The sequence below is a fragment of the Lissotriton helveticus genome, chromosome 1_2, assembly GCF_964261635.1.
Source record: "Lissotriton helveticus chromosome 1_2, aLisHel1.1, whole genome shotgun sequence".
In the NCBI taxonomy this organism is placed as follows: Eukaryota; Metazoa; Chordata; class Amphibia; order Caudata; family Salamandridae; genus Lissotriton; species Lissotriton helveticus.
The window spans coordinates 252,579,669-252,594,652 of NC_136058.1; the positions used below are offsets into that span (position 1 = coordinate 252,579,669).

At 44.3% G+C, this 14,984-nt stretch overlaps 1 protein-coding gene across 1 annotated transcript in view; it reads right to left on the reverse strand.

The window, feature by feature from the left end:
- The window catches only part of LOC144800599 (vitamin D3 hydroxylase-associated protein-like), a 422,322-nt gene that overhangs the window by 187,761 nt on the left and 219,577 nt on the right, over positions 1-14,984 (reverse strand). Inside the window, exon 8 of the mRNA XM_078671692.1 lies at positions 10,337-10,462. Coding sequence (XP_078527818.1) covers positions 10,337-10,462 — 126 coding nt within the window. The remainder of the gene's footprint in view (positions 1-10,336; positions 10,463-14,984) is intronic.

Here is a 14,984-nt window from a genome sequence, read left to right on the forward strand (position 1 = left end):
CTACCCCTGGGCATAAGGGATGAAAAGTAGGCAAAATAAGTGCAGGCCTCAGACACTGCCTCTCCTCAAAATGGCCCCCTTACACCCCAAGCACATGTTGCCTGTACCAGCCAGCATTCAAGATGGCCACCACCACCACCCACATGGCCAGTCCACATCAACAGTACACCCCCAAAAAACAGAAAAACTGCCAGAAATCACCACAATCCAATGCCATCCATGATGTTTACATCAAAGAGAGTGAGACAACACCACAGGCACACTCAGTCCATGCACCACCACCACCCCTGGGCAAGCAAAAGGCCACACCAGCAGCCCCCCAAAAACGACAAAAAACAATAAAATAAGCACAATCCCAGCCCATCCATGGCCTCAATTATGTTTAAATTCAAGAAGACACCCCACAGAAAGACTAGGCCCATGCAACACTCACCACCCCTGGGCAAAGGGCCACACCAGCAGGCCCAAAAAAACGACAAAAACCAATAAAATCTGCACAATCCCAGCCCATCCATGGCCTCAATGGTGTTTAAATTCAAGAAGACACCCCACAGAAAGACTAGGCCCATGCAACACTCACCACCCCTGGGCAAAGGGCCACACCAGCAGGCCCAAAAAAACGACAAAAAACAATAAAATCTGCACAATCCCAGCCCATCCATGGCCTCAATGGTGTTTAAATTCAAGAAGACACCCCTCAGAAACACTAGGCCCATGCAACACTCACTACCCCTGGGCATAAGGGATGAAAAGTAGGCAAAATAAGTGCAGGCCTCAGACACTGCCTCTCCTCAAAATGGCCCCCTTACACCCCAAGCACATGTTGCCTGTACCAGCCAGCACTCAAGATGGCCACCACCACCACCCACATGGCCAGTCCACATCAACAGTACACCCCCAAAAAACAGAAAAACAGACAGAAATCACCACAATCCAATGCCATCCATGATGTTTACATCAAAGAGAGTGAGACAACACCACAGGCACACTCAGTCCATGCACCACCACCACCCCTGGGCAAGCAAAAGGCCACACCAGCAGCCCCCCAAAAACGACAAAAAACAATAAAATAAGCACAATCCCAGCCCATCCATGGCCTCAATTATGTTTAAATTCAAGAAGACACCCCACAGAAAGACTAGGCCCATGCAACACTCACCACCCCTGGGCAAAGGGCCACACCAGCAGGCCCAAAAAAACGACAAAAACCAATAAAATCTGCACAATCCCAGTCCATCCATGGCCTCAATGGTGTTTAAATTCAAGAAGACACCCCACAGAAAGACTAGGCCCATGCAACACTCACCACCCCTGGGCAAAGGGCCACACCAGCAGGCCCAAAAAAACGACAAAAAACAATAAAATCTGCACAATCCCAGCCCATCCATGGCCTCAATGGTGTTTAAATTCAAGAAGACACCCCTCAGAAACACTAGGCCCATGCAACACTCACTACCCCTGGGCATAAGGGATGAAAAGTAGGCAAAATAAGTGCAGGCCTCAGACACTGCCTCTCCTCAAAATGGCCCCCTTACACCCCAAGCACATGTTGCCTGTACCAGCCAGCACTCAAGATGGCCACCACCACCACCCACATGGCCAGACCACATCAACAGTACACCCCCAAAAAACAGAAAAACAGCCAGAAATCACCACAATCCAATGCCATCCATGATGTTTACATCAAAGAGAGTGAGACAACACCACAGGCACACTCAGTCCATGCACCACCACCACCCCTGGGCAAGCAAAAGGCCACACCAGCAGCCCCCCAAAAACGACAAAAAACAATAAAATAAGCACAATCCCAGCCCATCCATGGCCTCAATTATGTTTAAATTCAAGAAGACACCCCACAGAAAGACTAGGCCCATGCAACACTCACCACCCCTGGGCAAAGGGCCACACCAGCAGGCCCAAAAAAACGACAAAAAACAATAAAATCTGCACAATCCCAGCCCATCCATGGCCTCAATGGTGTTTAAATTCAACAAAACAGTTGTATCATGCACCCATAACCAACCCTGGTCCTACTGGATACTGTGGCTACCCACAATATAATTTATTTAATTTTCTGAAAAAGTTCCAAAATTGTACTTGCAGCAACTGTAATGCCCCAAACAAACTTACTTGTGAAAGTTGATTTCTAATCCAAAAGTGATCCAAAGACAGTCAAAAAGGCCTCAAATCCAAATATCCAGCAGCACCCACAAAAAGTAATCCTTCCAGCTCCAGATCCAAATGAAAGTGACCAGGAGATGGACAAAGCACTGGGAGGAGCCTGCTGGACAGGAACAGGAAGTTGGAGACTGTGGGGCACTTCCTTCCTCCCCCCCCACCCAAAATGGACTCCTTGCAAAAAAAAAGGCCATGCAAATGTCAACCTGAGGAGTGATTCTGATAAAAATCATAATTTTCTGAAGGTTTATCCTGTTTGCTGGTGATTTTCTTGTGCGAAATTGCAAAATCTCTATTTCGCAAGTGCGAGATTGTTCCTTTCCGCCGCAACTACGTGTTCGCAATTGCGAACTCTCGCGAGGTGTGCTGTGCAAGGTGGCAAGCCGCGAGTACGTATTCGCGGGCGACAAACTCCCGCGGGAACACGCAGCAAGATCTAAAATGGCGCGTCACTCGCAAAGAAAAACAACTCGGCAAACGCTAAAATGACGGAAAGTGAACGCCGTGCACCACGCCGCGCGCCGCAACCAAGCAAAAAATCCGCCGCGAGCGGATTCACGGATTTTCGACAAATTCGCGAGCGTTCGCGGATTGCGGATTTGCCGAAAATCCGAAAAATCCGCGAGCGGAGCGGATTTTACGCCCATGCTTAGTGTGCCTGCCTGTGACTGCGTGTGTGCCTGCCTGTGCCTGCGTGTGTGCCTGCCTGTGCCTGCGTGTGTGCCTGCCTGTGCCTGCGTGTGTGCCTGCGTGTGTGCCTGCCTGTGTCTGCGTGTGTGCCTGCCTGTGCCTGCGTGTGTGCCCGCGTGTGTGCCTGCCTGTGCCTGCGTGTGTGCCTGCCTGTGCCTGCGTGTGTGCCTGCGTGTGTGCCTGCCTGTGCCTGCGTGTGCATGTGTTGTGAACAGCCGGCCGGGATCGGAGCGCGTGACCTGATCCGATTCCGGCCGGCTGCGTGCGCGTGACAGTGTGTTGTCTCTGCCTAAACCTTGACAGGGAAAATGACTGAAATGATTGCAATAGATCGCTTTGCGACAGCAGGCGCGACCTAAAAATGGTGTACAATCCATGGTTTACCTTGGCCCTACTATTACCAGTGAAGGGATACGTCCCAAGCCTAGTTTTGTTGATGCAGTTAGATTGGCCCAATTTGTGAAGAATTTCGCCGAGTGTGTACATTCCCCAGGTGCTTTGTTGAAGAAAGGTACCACATTTGAATGGAGTGTTGATTGCCAAAGAGAATTCACACATATCAAACAAACTATTGCTGAAGCTCCATTGTTAGGCATGCTTAATTCCAATGCTAAACCTTTTTAAGCACTGAGGGCAGCATGAAAGGATTAAGGCCATCCCTCACTCAAAGTGTGAATGGTGAAGAGAAACTTACAGCCTTTGCCTCCAGAACTCTTACTGTCCCTTAGTGTAATTACTCTACCATAGAGAAGAAGGCTTTTGCCTGTTTTTTGGCAGCTAATCATTTTAAATTGTTTCTGTGGGGCATTCCATTCTCTAGAAGAACTGATCACAACCCCCTGCTACCTTTGTTCTCCACATAGTCTATCAAGAAGGCCACACCTCACATCTCCAAATGGATGTTGGGTTTACAAGGGTTCAATTACAATATGATTTTCGTACCAGGTGAAAGGAATCGGGTAGTAGACTGTTTATCCAGACTTCCTATAGAAGTTGAGGGTGTCCACAAAGAACTCTAGGACTGTGCCATTCTTGCTATTGACATTCCTGCAATCAGTAAAGATTAATGGAAGAAATGTACACGAGATGATGACACTTTAGCCCCTCAAAGAATTCATTAGTAAAGGGTGGCCTAGAAACATCAAAGAGGTTCCAGAGAACCTAAAGCCTTTTTGTATTGTGAGAGATAAATTATCAATAATTGGTGAAAACATACATAGGTGCAATAGAATTTACCACCTAAGGGCATGTATGACCGTATTATTCAAATAGCTCACAAAGGTCACCCCGGCATAAGTTTAACCAAAAGCAAGATTAGGAAAGGCTACTGGTTTCCCAACATGGACTCTTTGTCAGAAAAGGTGGTAAAGGATTGCTTAGCCTGTGGGTCCAGAGATAAAGCCAAAATCCTTTGCAAAGCTCCTCTCCTCCCCATTCCCGTTCCTTCAAAACCGTGGGACAAGTTAGGACTCGATATTATTGTTCCTCTCAATATACTTAATCCACAGCAGAGGTTCGTGTTTGTACTGGTTGACTTTCATTCACACTGGATTTGCTTGAAATTTGTCACTTCTATCACATCTTCAACTCTTATTGAATTCCTTAAGGACACATTTTTCAGTGAGGGTATTCCCAACACCATTGTCACTGACAATGGATTTCAATTCACTTCTGAGCATATGAAATGTTTTATGAATACTTTGTCCATCATTCATATAAAATCTCCCCTCTACTGTCCCAAGGCCAATGGGTTAATTGAAAGGACCAATAGAATGATACAAGACACCATCCAATTGGCTTGTATCTCCAAAGAACCAGTAGGTGAAGCCATAAAGAAGATGTTGTAGTCTTACCATACTACCCCGAATAGTGTTTCTGGAATTTCTCCATTTACTTCTCTCAAAGGGAGGAATCGTGGTTCTAAGTTAACTCCTAACTGGCTTAATGGGGGATGCCCCGTTTGGGTTGACAGATCAGCTGTTTCAGACAAAGCTGCTGACCACCAATCTATGTACCAATCCAAATATAATCAAAAATGGGGAACACGTAACAGAGAATGGCACACAGGTCATTGGGTGGTAAGCAAAAGACCTTATGTGGGTCATTCTAAGGTGTCTTCTTTCTCCAAATTTTTGAGAATTAAACAAGTTAACAAAAACTCTGTGCTACTGGAAGATGGAAGTACTTGGAGAATGGACAATGTAGCGATTTGACCCAAAGTGTACACACCTGACAGCAACAGTTCAGAAGAATCTGGAGACACTATTCCTATGGTCAAACCACCCAAAGATGTCAGGAGTCACCATCCTCTTTGTTGGCAAAATTACTATGAAATGTAATTTATTGTATTGCAATTTACCATTGTATACTACAATGTTCTCTTGTCTTCCCCTGCAAGGGAGATGTGTTGTAATATAGTTTGTACTTAGCGTTGTGCCTTTCTCCTTTCTTTCCCTCTCCCACCTTTCCCCCCTCTGCTCTCCGTCCCTTGGTATCTCCCTCTATAGAATCCTTAGTGAAGCTTATCTTAGAATGTTCTCACTCTGCCTATTGAGTTGGTGCTAGAGAATCAGAGGAATAAACATTGTTACTTACCTTCTTGGTGTCTTCATTATCCAACACAATGGTTATCTCCAGACTGTTTACCAAGTTTGTCCCACGTACTGTCAAGGCGTCTACCCTCCAAATTGATCTTTTGTGGGACTGATTCTCGAACTCCTAAGGAGAAAATCACTAAGAAGTGATCAGTCCAGCAGAGCGGGAGGATTTTCCCTATGGTAGCAAGTTCTTAAGTGGAAAAAATAGGGTCCGGTACATGCCCATCTTGGCGAGTTGGACAATGAACAATCTGTTGCAGTCCTAGGTTTTTGCATGACACAAGAAGATTTTTCAATGCAGGTCCAGGGTCTCCCTAAGACCACAGTCCCCCAAAAATATAAATCTTGAGTGAGCCAGGGCCATGTTACTAAAGATGTTGATAGAAGATTGTAGATAGGAGCTAGATGGGCCTTGGTAGTGATAACACCAAACCTGATAATATCTGACCTTTACTATCCTTAAGGGAGGACCCCATGAGCTCAGGGCCTGCAATCTGATATAAACTTAAAGGTGCCCAATTATCCCTATATATTAAGCCCACTCCGCGCTCCCCCCCCCCTTTCTATGCTCGGGGTTTGTGGAAAATGTTTAAGCCCGGTGGGCCGGTTAAGTCCAAATCAACATCAGTCAATTGTAGTCCAGGCTTCATTCACGAATCGAGTATCCCAGTCCCCAAATAGAAGTAACAAATGTTCCTCAGCAGAGTGCTTTACCAGAGATCTCACAGTGAGAAGTCCACATTTTAAAATGCTAGAATCAGAATCAGTGCTACCAGTAGTGCATACAGTAACTCCCGGAGTAGAATTAATAGGTTGGGTGCAGAGCATCATGTTCCCCAGTTAGGAGCAGCAGCTCTCTAGTATACTGTACGCTGCCTCTTTCTTCAGCCTCTATGTTGTGACTGGCAGCATGGCTGGTGCTATGTGAAGCCGGTACGGGGACAGGCGTGGTAGGGCTTGCCTTTCGCATGCCTTCAGCGCTGCCGCATCTGCATCAGTCTTTTTTAGTCTTCTCCTAGTGGGGACGACTAGATCGACAACCAACATGTAAGTCGGTGGTGACCAGCTATTCCAGGCGGAAGTACAACACAGTATCTAGGATTGCATCTAGCATTCTCCGCATGAAACGTGCCCACTAGATCAGAAAGCACCAAAAAAAAAACACATAAGCAATTTCTTTAAGCAATTATGCCCTGTTATCAGTAAAAATGTATGACATTGATAGTAGCAATAAGGAATTAGCAGCACACAATCAGTGAAAACACTTGTTTCCAGGTATATTTTTAAAAGTTTTACATAAAAACAGTCCTTCGCAGCAACATCGTTCACTCACTTTGCCCCCGTAATATCTGCAAGGCCGCGTCCTAAACAGTCTTTTATAGTCTCCTCCTAGTGGGGACGACTAGACAAAAATGGTGGCCAGTGGTGACCCGCTCTTACAGGTGGAAGTACTCAACAGTATCAGTGGACTGATGGGGGCATTCAACCCATGTCAAACAAGGTCTGGCTTTGCCACTGTAACATGTTCTGCACAGCAGTCACTGTGGTGTGCCGGGCAAAATCTAAATGATGGCGAATGTGTCATGGTATGGCTCTGCCTGGACCGCAGTTGCAGAACCACGACACACTCACATGGCACTCACATGATACCTCCTCCATCTCACCTTCCACAGGTGATACTTCCAACCTGTCCCTGAAAGTTCCGCTGTACCAGATTGGAACAATTCACATTACAAGTCTCATGTAAGGTCCTAGTAACCGGCTCGTGCCCATCCTTACTGGCCTTTCTTTAAAAGGCCTCGTTCTCCTTCCTCGTGAGGGGTCTTTAGCTCAGTCAGCCTCAGAATGGAGGGTGAGTGAAAATTGGAGGATGGAGAACCATGAGGTGAGAAAAGGGAACGAATAGGAAGTACAAAAAGCAGGAGAAGAGACTGGTGTTGAAAAAAAACCTGAAAAGAAAGACGGACAATAGACTGAGATCAAGAAACAGAGGTCAGGAAGGAGAAAGGGAAACAAGACCACAAGGAAAGATTAGTCAAGATAAAGAAGAGAAACCAGTAAGATGGTGAGGCATATGAGAAGACAGCAACAGGGAAGAAAAGAGGTTAAAATGAAAGAGGCAATAGCAATGGGGAAGAAAAAACAATAGCAAAATAACAGAAATAGGAAAGAGGGAGGGGTAAGAGAGTGGTGAAAGTAAAAGGAAGAGGAAAGGAGAATGGGATAGAACAGACTAGTGAAGAGGAAGGAAGCAGAGACAGAAGAGAAGATTAGAGGGAAATAAGAAGAAGTACAAAAGAGTAAGAGGGGAAGGAACAATGAAGATGTGAGATAAAAAGGAGTGGTAAACGCCAAGACATAATGGTGAAATAGATAGGTGATTCTATTAGGGACACACGTATATACGTGTATAAGAGATTACGTACATTTTAGGGATATTGCAAGTCACTGAGTAGTTCAATAACCGCACTCAATGTTACTCTCTCTCCGCTGCTGGAGGCTCTCTCGTGTGCTTCTCCTCCCAGCCAAACTGAAGACCTCTCAATGCTCAATGTTGCGGACTTATGTGTCACTCTCCCTAGTGTGCTGTTTACCCTTCCTCTACACACTCCCTATTGCTTCCCCTCACCCACTCCTCCATTACGCCTCATACCCAGCTTTTTTAAAGGAAATATTGACATTTTGTTTTGGTGGAGGACCAGGCAGCAAATTGCTCCAAGCCCCTCAACATTACAAAAGGGTTTTTTGCGCTATTTCTTTCTTTTTTTTATTTACCAATAGATCTCAGATCTGTAAATTAAAAGAAAGTCTTCCTTGTCATTTTGTATGTGTAAAGATGCATGCACACCGCTACAAAGGGACGCAGTCCTTTGTTTTCTCTTTTGCCGATGCTATACTGCTTTGCCAAACTGGATTAGAAAAACCAATGGGTCTCAGAAGCAAGACGGATTGGTTTTGCCAAAGGTTGTTAGATTAATGACCATAAAAACGTCTAGTGAATGTGCGGAACAGTTAATCAAATGGCAAGCTGCCTGAAACATGTCTACTTCCGGCAGGATGGCTCAGTGAGCAGAAGGCTCCCAGAAGTCACACTACTCACAATTGTTCTGAAGGTTGTGAGCTGAAATCTTGCAAGGCAGGTTCAGTCATAAAATCAGTAACAGTGGCATTTCTTAGTTACATTGTTCAGAAACAGATGTATAATATCATCTCTGACTTATCTACACGCTGAGCAGTGGTATGACTTTTTGACTCTGATGAGCCTCCTGATAGGCGCGGTCTTTGGACTCCTAGTCAATGTTATGTCATTTATTTGCTACATCCTCTCCTGTTGAGAGCTTGATTCTGTGCTACTGACAAACATGTATTCACAATGAAAATGCATTGCTTGGATTGTCTACCTAAAAACAGGCAAATGCTAATACCTTTTTTTTAAAGAAACAATTGTACAATATGAAGGTCTATATAAAATGCAATTTATTAAGTTATTACTCTCCCCAGCTCAACCCCCCTTTCAGGAAAGGACCTTACATGTGATTGACTTTGTGTTAGCCCCATCAGCCCGTCAGAAAAAGTGCTTGGCATAGCCGCTCTATCTGGTGAGATTAATGCAATAAATGTTCACTTAATGGAGCAACAGAATATAGGTATTTATTTCATAACATTTTTAACTATTTATGTTTTTATCAAATTTACTGATGCCCAGAGAAGAGACTCCTTGTAAAGACGGGTCAATGTTATCAAAGAGGGGGAGATGTCAAGTAAAGTCACTTCCTGTGAGGTCACTGTGATTTCTTGTCAGATGAAAAATAGAGGGTACTCCCACTTTCCCCAGGGCATTAAAAATAGCAGGACAGTCATCGACCTGAGTTTTAATTTCAGCTCTGGAACTATCTTTGGTAAATTCCTTCCTCTCCCTTTGCCACCAAGTGTAAACTAGTGAAAAGGAAAAAGATTGATTGTAGGACTGTTACTAGTCCACGGCAAGGGCTAATTTCCCCATCACATACTGATTGCTAACATCTGGTCCTAAAATGACTACCTGCACCATATAGCTGTACATAAAGCACACCATGCCTAGATGCCACTGCAACAATAACAACATGCTGTGGCAAGAGCTCCTCAGCCTCTAGGCGGAAGATCCAGTCTATCAAATGTCTGAAACGATTGAAGCTGAATGAAGTGTTAACTTAGATAGAACTTTTCATTGCATCAAAAGCCAACAAAACTTAATTTTGAATGCCTATATGCAACATTATAAAAACTTTTACTTGGTGGTTTCGCATATAACTTGTAGCACACAGTAACTATGACCTAGCTTTCACTGTTATTGCTGCTGTTAATGTCTCACTCAAATACATTTGGGTCTGAATACAGACACACATTGCAGACCTAAAAGATCTGGAATTGGCAAACGTAATATTTATATTTATTTATGTATTTATGCAAATCCATGCAATAGGAATAAAAAACATAAGTAATATAAAGGTTTAAAAATGCAAGACTAACGTTAGCATGCGTATATTTGCATAAAAAAACAGCAAAAAATTACTGGTTGCAGAAATAATTAACAAATATAAAAGTATATATAAAAGCAGAGATTGACCTACCAGCGCTGGGACTCAAGTCGACTACGTTTTAGATGATCTATGTACAAAGGAGACCTAATGGTTGAAGGGGACAGGCCATTCCTCATGCACTCTACTCGGTGAGCCGGTGCAAAAGGTAAGTGACCCTTGAATGGATGAAGAGGGCCCCTGTTTGTACTTTTTTTTTTTAATATACATTTTTGACAAAACACGAGGCTGACGAAACAGCTAAAAATATTTTTCGGTAAAACCTAAAATCAAAAGGCTCTTTCAGATACGCACCGTGTGTCCAGCTTTCTCCAGCACCAGCTTCATCTCCAGCACCGCGCGTCTCATGGAAGGAGAAGGCATGGCAAAGCCGTCTGTCTCATAATACCCCACTCGCAGAGGCCTGGGGCTGGAGTATACCTGAAAAGAGAACAGTGTATAGGGCATGAACTGTGCTTGGGCTAAAAAGTGACACGGTAGAACGTTCAGTTGAAATTTGTCAAACTTCCCTATCCTTGATGCTTGCGGCTATGAGTTTGATGTAGGAGTGCAATTCCCAGACAAGGAAACTGCAGAGAGCTTAGAGTCCTGTAAACCCAAGCAAAATGAAAAAAATACTTATCAGGTAATGGGGGATGACCCACCGACTGGCTTGGTCCACAGACCCAGAATCACAATCTAGAGTGCTCCATCATAGTAGCACTTTCTTCCTTGGGGGTATTTTTGTTTTGTGCGTTTTATAAAGCGTGAACATGACCCAAGAGTATCAGAGCACTGCCCATACGATTGGAAACAGAATCAAAGACCTGAGACATCAAAATGAACATCTATCATAAAACACAGAACAAAAAAACTACTTAAACCTAGAGCAAGATATGGTATGTTGCATCAGAGCTAGTACTAAACATCTGCCATGCAGTTATGAAGCACTGGGACAAATTCTCCAAGATGTCTTCCTGGGCCCTGCATTGATTGAGATTCAGTTCCAGGAACCCCGAGCAATAGTGTTTGTGTGTATGGTAGGGGTTCTTATGGGATCTTAAATAATAAACAAGGATCATGGGGGCTAGCTTACAGTTTAACGCTAATGGATACTTTGCTGCAAACATGGCAGAGTACTCTGTCCACCAAACTTGCAGGCGGCTCCATTTAAAGAGATATTAATGTTTGTCGGGTGCTTAATGACAAATATTCAATAGTATACTCAAGTAGTTGAAGTCTCTTTCATTGTTAATCGTATCAGAAATCTTATTTGAAACGATAAACAATTAACACATTTAAGCACACAAATAACACAATGATCTGACATTACACACTCATTCCATGGACTACATTTCTAAATAACTCCGTCCATAGAAAGCTTTAGCCTTAGCAAACTGCAGCCAACAAGCGAATTAAGCCGCGTCTTCAGGGTTGAAACAACATGAATTAAACACAGCTAATATTTTAAAAATAAATGCTAAATCAGATGATTAGCATCAGCTACATTAAGTTATAAGAATATGCCTACCCATATACAATTTTAAAGCTGATTCTCAGATGGATCCTGCAATTTACCTCACTGTACATACTATATTTTGATAATTACATACAAGTAGTTGATTTTACAAATTCTAAGCCAAATTCCATTCAGGTTTACAAGTTTGCCCAGAGAACCAATGCATTGATTGCAATATTAGACCAAAAAGCACTTCTCACAATAGTAAAAATCCTTCTCTTGTAATTTGATTGAGGTTTCCACCAGCCCCTTAGTCCGAGCCGATCTGCTGATCATCAGACATAGAGAAACTGTACAAATAGAGAGGACTATTGCTTAGAAGAACTGAGAACTCTTGATAGACTTGGGTAGCGAGATTACCCTTCAGAAAATACTGTTGGAATCAGCCAGACGAGCCTAGAAAGTGCCACGAGACACCCTTCTCAGGGGAGATCGGGAAAAAAATCAAATAAAAGTCAACAAATAAGATTTAGTACTAAGTTCTATGTGGAAAACAGTAAGATATATAGTATTGCCAAAAAGCACTAAGCAATTCTAAAAACTGATAAAGATCTGCATGACGCTTTTATGACCAAACCATTGGTTAACTTCGGAAGAGCACAAACCCTTAAGAATATACTTATCCCAAGTGATAGCATTAAATTTGAAAAGAGTGAAATAATCAATTGGCTGCAAGTAAAAACATGTGGGTGCTACAAGTGTAATAACCGTGTATGTTGGCAGTACATTTCAAACAAAAACAAAGAATTTCCAAGTCAAGATGGCAGTAAACTATTTAAAATCTGATCATTCATCAACTGTAACACTGTCTTTTGTATATACTTGATTACATTTGAATGACATTTTTTTAAGTTGGTTCAACCATTCCCCCTCTAAAAGAAAGAATCAAAGAACATATCAATTTGATCAAAAAATAGATAGTAAGTCACCTTGAAGCAAACACTTTAAAGGGGAAGATATATAAGCAGTCATGGTTAATGGTATTGAACACAAAGGCTAATCCTACAAGAGGTAGAGTTCACAAACTACGCCTTAAAGAAACGTGGTTGATTAAAGCACTGCACACAGTAGATATAGAACTGAATCTAGACAGAGACCTTCATACAATTCTCCAGTCATGCAGGTTCTTCGGTTTATGGTATGACTTACTACGATTTTCCTATTGTTAAGACCCTCTATTGAAGATAGAAAGTTTAAGATTGACATCCCATTGTGAGGTAGTACTAGTGAGGATTCAGTTGCTGATACCAATTTTGAGGCAACTGAAAAACGTCACAGTTCCTCTTTGACCCCTCTACACACAGTGTCTCCCCTCTTATCCAACATTATAGAGCATTGCCTGTCCCTTATGGCTACCCTTACCTCGCCAGTATCCGACCTATGAGGAACAATGGTTCAACAGCTTGGGCAGTCAGCCAAGTGCCCCTGCCTGAGGTACTCTCTTTGTTGCAGTTGATTCTGTTTGACCCAGTTTAGTTCCTACCTGCCAGCCTGTACTCCCATCCCCTTCCCCACCCTCCAACTAAGCCCCCTCCCCACCCCCGGCATTACCACCTGTAGGGCTCAGCACCCTCCGGTGGACAGATTGGGATGAATGACTCCCGAGATGGTGGGTGATCAATTCCCCCAGATCATCTCCCAAAACATACAAGGAATGCACACGGCCTGCAAAGGCTATAAATTACACACTTTTCTTAAATGCAGTGGAGTTCAGATAGCCCTACCTCAAGAAGCCCACATCATGAGGGCTGAGGGGCTCCAGAATCTGAAGCGCTGGGGGGCCAGGTCTTCACTACTGACTTCTCTACCTATGCTTGGGGCACACTAATCTGGGTGCAGGCGGGAGTCTCCTAGAGGGTGGTGACACAGACAATATACCCAGAAGGCTGCTTTGTCCTGCTGGAAACAGTCCTGGATGGCTCGCCAAAGATGCTGAGCAATGTTTTTGCCAACGCTGATCGACCACAAATTCTGCACTGACTTTCTTCCCTAATGGCTGCTTGGACTCGCCGGTCTTGGCCACTGACTGCATCCTGGACCCCACCCTGGACTGTTCCCATTACCCCCTTCCTAATACTCCAACCATTGCCAGACCCTGGCAGCATGGCTTTGCCAATTGTCTCTGGCCAATATTTGGTGACATCACCCGGGAATTCGCCTCTACTCTTTCTACTCCCAAATACATGATGTTTATGCCCGCCTAGATGGGCTGGTGGGCTCCCTGACTCCATGCCCCTCCTTTTCTTCTCTCAAGTATTTATTGGACCATAGCTCCCCGAGAGTGAATTGGGGGAGGCTATGATACCCCATCCTGTGTGGTGCCTACAACCTTCTGCTCTTGAGGATCCCTGCTTTTGGGATGCAATGTCGGACAGTTTTGTTGATTACTTCGAACATAAAGAAGGCTTAGCCTTTTCACTCATTGTTGAATGGGAGGTCTTTAGAGTAATGGTCAGGGACTTCTGCTCCTGGGCCATTCGGGGGATGCATAGGTTGCTGCTCCTATTCCTAGATGCAGTAGAGAACGTATACATAGAAAGGGACCAAAGGGCAGTTAAGGATCCTTCCTGGCACCCTTTGTTTTTCCAGCTTCGGTTAAACACGGCCCTACTTCTGAAATGCCTGCATTGCCTTGACTGCATGGGATACAGGACTCGTGCACACTTCGAGGGTAATAAATCTGGCTGATGGTTAGCATGGCTGCTTAACAACAATTCTCACCTATCATAGATAGTCTAGGTCCATGGCCCCTTCATGCCCTCCTCCAGCCCCGAATGAGATTCACAATGCCTTTACCGAATACTACTCTGCTCTCTTTGTTCCGTGCCAGTGGGCAGGGGCACATAACAGGAATGCCCATTGTCCCCTGTTCTGTTCGCCCTCATAATGGAATGCCTGGCAGCTCAGACAACAGAGTGGGGACTGAGCTCGAGGACTCTTCTGGACATCACACAAGCTATTTCGTTATATACCGATAACATCCTCATTTTTTCTCTAAGGTGATACTGCGGATTGCTTCTGGATTGCCCGGCTCTTAACCGAGATCGGTGAACTACTGGCACAAGTCATGCATGTTCTCCCGGTTTCCGGCAACACACTAGACAAATCTTGCCATTGGGACAGGCCCAATTAGCCTACTTCCTTCCGATACCTGGTTATTTGCATGCTAATTTATTGGATGCTAAGCGGCTGCTCCCAGGTGATGTTCTGGAGGTGCCTCCTACTATCCATGGTAGGTAGAGTCACCATTTCTAAGATGGTAATTTCCCCCACTGTCCCTTCTCTGGAGACTGCTTCCCAGAACCAAAAGCCCCCAACCCCCACATTTTCTCCAAGTGCCCCCCACATGTTTTCGCAGAGCAGTGCAGCTAATCAACCCCGCAACCCTGGAAGTAACAACTGTTCATCTTCTGGGTCAGCTTTATCTCACACTGCCACCAGTGC